This window comes from Talpa europaea (assembly GCF_964194135.1).
Source record: "Talpa europaea genome assembly, chromosome: 4".
NCBI lineage: Eukaryota > Metazoa > Chordata > Mammalia > Eulipotyphla > Talpidae > Talpa > Talpa europaea.
The window spans coordinates 34,455,708-34,464,871 of NC_140070.1; the positions used below are offsets into that span (position 1 = coordinate 34,455,708).

Below are 9,164 nucleotides of genomic sequence, written 5' to 3' on the forward strand. Positions count from 1 at the left end.
AGTTCAGGTCAACAGAGTGCAAGACCCCCTGCCACCAGAGGCTCCCTGCAACCCCAAATGTGTTAAAAAAATCTTTCTGTTTCTTATACAAAGGAAAAAAAAAAGAACCTCAAGTCGAAGGAAACAAGTGGGAATGAAGGGAAAAAGAGAAGAGGGAAATGTAGTTTTAACCATTAAGAAGCATGCAAGAAACTTCCCAGGAAGGGGAAACAAACAGAAGAACCCAAGAACCCCAACTTTCCCTCCTCCCCCTAAAACCAAACCAATCAAAAAAAAAAAACAAAAACAAACAAAAAAAAAAACCAAAAAAAAAAACAAGGCAAAAGGAAAGTGAAAACTTACATCTAAGAAAAAGAAAAAAAAAAAGCAAGTAAGGGGGGGTGGAACATGTAGTTATTTGAATGATTAATATTATTTGGGGGAACACAGACTTTTTGCATACCATTGACTTGTGTGGGCCGTTAATGCACTTATATTCCCAGCTTGTAAGCTAACATTATAGTAAATAAATACACAGTCCGGTGGGGAGGATCTGGGCAGGGAATCCCGGCAGGGATGAGCAGTAGTGGAGGTTGCAGCGGCCAGGCGGTTGGTTGGGGGCAGGGAGGCGGAGGGGTAGGAGAGAGAGTAGGGGTGGGGTGGAAGAGCTGTAGTTACTGGTATCCGAGCGCAGAGGCTGAGGCTAGTCTCTGTCCATACAGGGCATATGGCGAGTAGTAGGGTCCGGCTGTGGGGAGGGATGGCACCGCCAGGCCCCCAGCTGTGGATAAGTGGCTCTTGCCATAGGGGTGGTACCGGCTTAGCCCCAAAGTGTGTGGACTCCGCAAAGACAGCGACCCCGGGCTGCCTGGGGCGGCGGGTGGGGGTAGGTGCAGATGGCAGGAGGCTGCTGCTGCAGCAGCTGCAGCGGCGCTGCCTAGACTCGAGGCCCCGGGGTAGGCGGCCAGAAGTTTCTCTGCGCCCGGCAGGGCCGTGTGAGTCCGTAGGTGGCTGAGCAGCTCCTCGGAGGTGGCAAAGCGCTTGTCGCATGGCCCGCTGGCCGCTACCCAGTTGCAGCTGTGTGGCAGCGGTTCGTTCTGCAGCATGAAGCCGTAGGTGTAAAGTGGGTGGCCCGGGAGTGCGGCCTGAGCGGCGCTGGACGAGAGCGCGGCGGGCTGCAGCGGATGCCCCGGGTACACCAGTGGGTAGCCCCCGGCCTTCAGGCTGGGCCCGGCTGGGTCGTGAGCACTGCAAGTGGAGCAGCTGGAGCCACCGAGGTGCGAGGCGCTGTGGTAACCTCCCAGACAGTAGGGGTCACGGCATAATCCCTGCAGGAAGGAGGGCGGGGAGGCCCCGGTGAGTGGGCTGGAGCTGGGGGGCTTGCCCGGTGGCAGCCCCAAGCCCCCTGACAGCTGGCCTCCCACGAGGCCAGACTTGCTAGGATCCAGGCCAGGCACGAACTGAGACGGGTAGCCGGCGTAGGCGCCCACGATGGAGCCGTGGTAGCCGATGCTGGAGGGTGGCAGTGGGAACACGGAGTGGCCAGGTTTGTAGGGCGACACTGGTGCCACGTGGCCAGCCCCCACCAGTGCCGAGGGCTCAGACTTGCGCCCCGAAGCCCCGGCCTCCGCCCCTCCAGTGCCGCTGTGCGCACCGGGCTCCCCACCGCTGGCACGGCTCACAGCCACAGGCTCCGGGCTGGGTTTGGGATCCTGGTCTTTCTTCTCCAGCTCACTGCCACCACCCCCGCCGTTCTTGCAGTCAGAGTGGTGCGGGGAGCCGCCCCGGGAGCCACCCGGCGAGGACGAGGAAGAAGACGCAGAGACCGGCGCTCCATGCGGGGGAAAGGGCGTGCAGGCGGCGCTGGGGACCCTGAAGCCTGCCTTGTCTCCAGGGGACAAGGAGGACGAGGACGAGGTGGAGGACACGGAGGAGGAGCCGCTGTCTTTGCGGGAGTCGCCGCCTCCGGAGCCCTTGGAGTAGGGCTTGAAGCTGGACTTGTCCTCAGCGGGGGAGTCCCCCAGCTGCTTGAGAGCAGCAGACGCAGAGGCGGCGCCGGAGGCGGAGCGGCCAGGGTCCTTCTCCGCTCCCAGCCCGTTGGCCGCGGCCGCCACCGAGTTGAGCTTGGACGAGGGCGGCGGGTCCGGCTTGCCGATCTGCGAGCAAGTCTGGGCCAGCAGCGCCAAAGGACTCTTCTTGGCGTCCAGCTGTGGGAGACAGCGGCAAGGGGGGGAGAAAGGGGTGAGACTGGGAACGGATGAGCAAGAGGGGGTGACTGGGGAGCTGAAAGAGCGCGCAAAGCACAGGCGGCCGCGGGAAGGCCTTGGGGAGAGGGTCCGAGCCAGGGCTGGCCGGGGGTAGGGGCAGCTGGGCCCAACTGCGCTCGCGCTGACCGCGCGCAGGGCTCCGCGCTTGGTGTCTCCGACTGCGCCACAGGCTCTGGGGGAGACGGAGCAGGGGAAGGAGTCCACCAAAGGCCGCCACGGGAGGTGGCTTCTCTGGAGTGGGGGTTGGGGGAGGGAAGGGCTGTGACTTGCCCCTTTCCCCCAAATCGCCCCCTCTTCCAGGCCCGGGCAAAAACTTCTCCTGCAGTTTGCAGAACTTCGCTTAGGACGGGTTTCTGGCGGTGGCGCCGCGGGGGAGAAGCCGGAGCAGCGCTAGCTAAAGGAAGGGCAGCCGTTGGCGCTCCCCTCGGTAGCCCCTCCCTCCCGGGGAGGGCACCCCGGGAAGTGGGAGGAAGAAAGACCTGGGCTCGGGAGCGCCTGGGCGTAGCGCGCTCCAACCGGATGGGACCGAGGCGGAGTGGGACGGGGGCGACCCGAGCTTCAAAGAGAGCAAACCAGGGTGGAGTGGGGTGGGCGCGGAGCGGGCCCGGGAGATCACCTCTGGCTTGGAAACTGGGCGCCGGAGAAAAAGTAAAGGACTCCAGTGGAGACTCCAGGCGCAAAAGCAATTGGAGAGAGAACGCGTAGCTCCGCAGGGCGAGGTGGAAGGATAATCTTCCACGGTGAAGCTGGGGGAGACCCGGGTGGTCTCCGGCCTCTCGGTCCCTCCTCACTCCGTGCGCCAGCGTGGCCGGGCCAGAACGTGGCACCGAGCCCCGGGGCGCAGGGAGCAGGGCCGTGGGCCCGGCGGAGGTGGGCGGAAGGGGGCCGGCGCTGGGCGGGCAGCGGCCGGGAGACTGACCTCAATGGGGCTGACGGGAGTGGAAGACAGCGGCTGCAGGTACTCCGGGTGCAGGAGGTGGCCGGTATGCGCACTCAGCATCTTCAGGACCCTGATGGGGAGCCGGTTCGCCTGGCGCAGGGGGTCCGCCGGGGGCAGGAGGGACACCGCTGCCGGCACCGCCGGCCTCTTCCCGCCGCCGCCGATGCCGCTGCCGCTGCTTTCGGGTGTCCTTGGGTTAGATCCAGCGGGCGAATCGCTCATTTGGAGGAGGCAGCGCCGCGGGGGGGGCGGGGAGGGAGGGGGCGCACCGGGGAGGCGAGCTCCGCAGCGTCGAGCGCGGTGCAGCAGTGGCTGCGCCTCCACCCCTCCTCCACCGACGCGCCGCAGCCGCCACCGCCAGCCCCAGCCCCGGCGAGCGACACAAAAACCTTCGCCTTCCGCGAGCCGCACGTCAAATAGCCGCGATCGGCAGCCACACTTCAAAGGGATCGCCGCGCCCGCCCAATCGCAGCGCTCGCCGGGACCCCGGGGCGGGGAGAGCGGCGGGCGGAGGCCGGCGCCGCCGGTGGGAGGGGAGAGCCTTAAAGGGGCCTCGCCGCGCGCCGCCGCGGCCCGGGCCTCTGCCACCCACTCGACTCCCTGCCCCCCGCAGGGGCCACCCGTGCCCCGGGCCCCGGAGGGGACGCGACTTCTCCGGGACCCTGGATTCTGCTCCTGATCTGCTCCTGGCGCGCGCTTTCTCGCTCCTTACTTCACACCACCGTGGAGAGATGCTGGCGGGGGCGGACACCCGCCTGCGTGTGTGCGCGCGCGCGCGCGCGAGTGTGTGTGTGTGTGTGTGTGTGTGTGTGTGTGTGTGAGAGAGAGAGAGAGAGAGAGAGAGAGAGAGAGTGTGTGTGTGTGTGTGTCTGGGGTGGGGTGGATTGGGTGGGGTGGGGAGCAGGAGCGCACGAAGCCCTCTCGGGTACTGCCGGAGCCAGACCTTTCTGGGAGGCCGCCTGGGGGCGGACGGCTCCTCCGGAGCCCCGGCTCCGCTGCGATCGGCTCTGGCTCTGCTCTGGCTTCGGCCCCGCTGTCTTCCCCTAACTGGCTGCTCGGGGTGGACTCACTGGAAGGCGCCCGAGCCTCGGAGGTCTCCGCGGTTCCCAGGACGCGGCGCAAGCCGGGCCAACTTCTTCGAGTCTGTGCTATCCGGCGCCGGCAAGTTTGAGGACTCCCTTCGGGAGGTCGCGAGGAAGCTCGGTCGCCGGGGCTGTGCCGGCCTCCGGGACGCGCCGGGCGCGCTGTGCCGGCACACCGGGTGTGTTTCGGGTTTCCGACCACGTCTTGTTTCGAGGTGTACAATTCCTTCTCTGCACCAAGCCTAACTGTTATTTTAGCAAGGTCCCAGGATCACCCGAGAGTCCCATATCCCTGAGCGGGGAGATCTATCGCCAAGTGTTTCTTGTCGACGAGGAGATGCCTTCTACTCCAGAGATGCCTTCTACCTCCATCCTTTTCTGTGTATGTGTGTGTGTGTTGGCGGGGGGGGGGGGGGGGGAGGGGGGGGGAGGTGAGGGCTGGTTTGGGGGGAGGGAAGCGCTAACTTTTCCCAGGGAAATTTTGAAATAAAACTTTTAATTAAAAATAATGCTCTTCTTCACCCCCACCCCCTCCTCCCGCCTTTAAGATAAAGTGTGTATTGCCAGCTTCGCACTTGGCAGAGATTTTACAAAGTCATAGCTCTCCCTTTGAAAGTTCCCCAGTAGGCCGAACATCCGAAAGTGAAGCTGGCCCTTTGTGCACCGGCCTCTGGGGAGGCCCTTCACAGTGCTCTCGGCGGCCAGTGGAGGCGCCCTGGTGTCACTGCCTTGCTGCCAGCACCACTCCTGCAGGCCCAATCCGTCACTCCAAGTGACAGACCTGTCACTTGGGGCTTATTGCTCCAGGACTACCCGTCCCTGACACTGCGGAATTGATCTTTGCCTTGAGAGAACATGAGAACCCAAGATGGGAATAGGTGATTTCAAAGGGGTTCTTCAAACAGAAGGGAGTAACTATCACGGAAACAACAAATAGCAACCAAGAACCATTATCATGCTCAGAAAAGAAAACACAGGCACCACTCCCAGATCATGTCAGTCATACATTAAACTTAATGCACTCCCTGGATCCAGTGCTGGTTTGTGGGCACAATGTATGGACCTGTTAGAAATTACACAGGCTTTGTCTAGTCCAACTATAATCCTGGTAAAATCAGGTCAAAACAAATGGCAAGGGACGGCACTGGGGGAAGTCTTCCATATTGCAGCAAGAGGGGTACAAGAATAAAAGTGCAGGGGTGTGTGTGTGTGTGTGTGTGATCCCATTTATTGTGGTGGACCCTCTCCCCCCACCCCCTAGCTCCACTCATGTTAGACTCTGTGCATTCTTAAGTCAGTGGAGACCACATTTTAAAGTCCACTGCAGGGCTGCTTCAACCTGCAAGGCCTGTTGACCTTTGGGAGGCTGCTATGCAGGAACAAACAGGAGAAAGCCTTGCAGAATGGTCAAGGGTGGGCTTTTGTAGCACCTTGGAAGAGGAAGGATTGGGAAGAGGGGAACCCTTGGAGACAGTAAAAGATGAAAGCCTCCTTGATTATTGTAACCAGCCCAGCTGTGAAAGCCAGCCAAGAAATCCTTCTAGGACCCAAGCAGATGTGTGTTAGGAATGATTAATGGGAAATCAGTTGGGAGCAAAGGGGAGGGGGAGAGAAAGAAAAGACATTTAGGAATTTGTGTGGAAATGTAGGGAGGAGGCAGCAGGAAGGAGAAAGGAGAGAAGAAAGGAGGATTTAGGCTGGACAGAAAGAGAGGTAGAAGAGAGTGAATGGATCAAGGAGAGGGAGAAAGGATGACAGTGGGGGCTTGCCAAGTGATAATATACTGTCCTTAAAAAAAAAAAATCATTTCCTTAGTTCACAGCAGTGATCACTGATAGGAAGAGTGGGTGCTAGACCACATGGAGGTGGAGACCAGGCCTGTTTTCGCCTCTGGATTGTGCTAGCAAGGGAGTGGACACATGCTTCCTTTTTTCTCTGGGTGCTAGTGAGGGCAGCAGGCCCTTTTGGCTAGATCGATCATATTGCCTTAGGAGAGAAAATGGGAAAGCATACTTGGCCAGGCCAGAGGCCTAATTAAAACTCTGCTGGGTGATTATTACAATCACTATTTGACATTCACTTAGCTGAAATGCTAACATATACAGAGTCCTAAATGGGACCCTAGTGGCAGAAAGCAAGAGCAGCTTTCAAAGGAATGACTTGTCACCTGGGAGAGAGTAAGACTCAGTGTTCCGTGGGCAGTGTCTATTGAGAGCCAGCTGTGGGCAGAGCATTGTGCTAGGGGTATGGTTGTAAAGTCTGTGCAAAACATTAGGACAGGGCACATGCCATGCCATACGATACCAGTCCTGCTCTGCGGGATGTATGGCTGAGGGGCCTTCTCATCCAGATTGCCCTGAAGGGAGCAGCAGCATTAAAATAGGGCAGGAGGAAGGGCAGCTTGAGAGGGCTATGTACATCAGCGGTGCAGGATACAATTCTGTGTGTCAGGCACTTGATGAGCATCAGTACTGTCATCATTCCATTTAGAGCAGAAGAGAAGGAGGCAGGGGGGAGGGCAGTCACTCACCCACTCATGTGACCCGGAGAGGTCATATGGGATCAGGTGTCTCAGAGCTCAGGCTCTGTACTGGGCTGCTGCTGAGGTGGCCCTGGACAAGTAAACACGCTACGATTCAGTTTCCTCAAGGGTGAGATGTAAGAGAAGTCAGGTCATTGGGGAGATTAGGAGAGACAATGCTAGTCACTGTACGTGATGATGGATGGCATCTTTGCACTGTGGACAACTGCTGTGGACAGCCGTCAGGGCACAGCCATCGGGGTAGCAAGGCAATCGGAGGATGTCGGGGCAGCAAGGCAGTCAGAGAATCTTGGCACTGAAGGGGTGGGGAGACCCAAATAGTCTCAGAATTCAAATGAAAAAATCTGTGTGCCTCCCCTAGCCTCCAGTCAAATGTGTCTTTAGAAAAAGACTTTCCACCAACCCATCAAGAAAATCCTTTAGGAAATTCTGACTATTTAGATTTTTTTCACTACTTCGATTTACATAAAATCCACCACCCAGGAAAAAAATGCCTGAGTCAGGTTGAGGGCGAGAGGTGGTAGATTTGTTATGTGGGGTTAATGTGGAGTTTCTCATCCTGGCTGAGGCAGAATTGCCTGAATGATCTCCTCTCTCTGCATAACACTCGAGCCCTAATGGCAACAACATGAAATAATATCTCACTGGGTAACTATTTACATTTTTTTTTACAAGCTCTAAGAACTCTGAAAAGTCTGCCTCATACAGAACTTGGTTTTCCTCCCTGGCGCTTAATATCTTTCAGCGGCTGGCAATTACTGCCTTGGCCAGGAGCCCTGATTTAACACTGCTCTCAGGCTCTCGGAGCCACATCCTCTGTCAGCCCCATCCCTGAGCTCAAACACAGTCCAGGATGGAGAGGGCCAGAGAGGCACCAAGTGGCCAGCCTTAAGGAACCCCACTTAATTGGCTCGCTCTTCCTTGCTATCCCAGTGGAGAGTGTGATCTATTATTGTACCTATCCCATGACCACAGTTGCGGTTTAATTTTGGCCCATTTACTGTATTGTCCTCATCTTTGCATCCTTATTGCCTAGGGGGTGTTTGAAGGTTGACATCCCAGCAGTCAACCATGCTGCAGCACTTTGCATTTATCCTTACAGAGACCCTATGAGGGAGGTCCTTATCATGTCCCCATTTTACAGAGAGGACGAGGAGGCACAGAGAGCTTCAAAGTACCACTGGTCAAAGATGGGGCTGGAATATGAATGCGAGAAGTTTGAATGCTGTATGATTATTTGCTGAGTGGATAATAATATTTACACATAAACAGCTTCCCCAAAAGATTCAAGGTGGATAAATTTGTATATTTCAAAGTGGTAATGTAACAGGGTGGTCCCCAGGAAAGGGGGAGGTTCCAGGTTCCCTGCCCCACCCAAGGGAGGGTGGAGCTGAGCAGGGAGAGAAGAAGCTGCAGAGGAAACTGAGGCAGGAAGCAGGATGGAGCCAGAAGGAGACCTGGAGGAGGCGCGTGGAGCCTAGAGACATGTGAAGAAACTGCGCTTGTCTTTTGGTTGTGGACTGGGTGACACAGATGTGGGTGAGACTGTAACAGGGTGGTCCCAGGAAAGGGGGAGGTTCCCTGCCCCACCCAAGGGAGGGTGGAGCTGAGCAGGAAGAAGAGAAGCTGCAGAAGAGACTGAGGAAGGAAGCAGGATGGAGCCAGGAGACCTGGAGGAGGCGCATGGAGCCTAGAGACACGTGAAGAAACTGCGCTTGTCTTTTGGTCGTAGACTGGGTGACACAGATGTGGGTGAGACCCATGGGGAGGTGACCATGGCAGTTTTTATCTTGATGTTGATTTTGCTCTTTTCCTTCCGGGCTTGTCTGGTTATTTCTGACCCTTTGCTGTGGGTCCCCACTGGAAGATGCTTTAGACTTGTGGCAGGCTTTGGGGCTTTGCTCTGGGCCAATCCCATTTGGATGGACTTTTACCCACGAGGGGATGGGTAACTTTGGGTGCTTCATTTAGAAACTAGACTCTTTGCCTTACCTGTATTGTTTCCTAGTTTTATTAAAGTTCCTTCCCATTAAAGTCTTATATGTTTTGTGTTGATGCGGCGGATGGCAGAACCCATTTAGAATAGGCAGGTTTGCGGGGTTTGGGCTGCCCCTCTCCCTGTCCTATAACAAGACCTGTGGGGAGGTGACAATGGCAGCTTTTATCTTGATGTTGATTTTGCTCTTTTCCTTCCGGGCTTGTCTGGTTGTTTCTGGCCCTTTTCTGTGGGTCCCCACTGGAAGGTGCTTTAGACTTGTGGCAGGCTTTGGGGCTGTAGGGTAAAGAAAATGTCAGGCTTTTCTGCCCTTCCGCCATCAGGATAGATGATGGATCCTTATTCTGAATGCATGCCT

General features: G+C 57.2%; 1 protein-coding gene across 1 annotated transcript; it reads right to left on the bottom strand.

The window, feature by feature from the left end:
* Positions 1-653: 653 nt before the first annotated feature.
* ZNF703 (zinc finger protein 703) lies at positions 654-3,408 on the bottom strand (the record flags this gene model as incomplete). Its single annotated transcript, XM_084232318.1, has 2 exons — positions 654-2,186; positions 3,166-3,408. The coding sequence occupies 2 exons, from the start codon at positions 3,406-3,408 to the stop codon at positions 654-656; spliced, it is 1,776 nt and encodes a 591-aa protein (XP_084088444.1).
* Between the last annotated feature and the right edge of the window lie 5,756 nt (positions 3,409-9,164).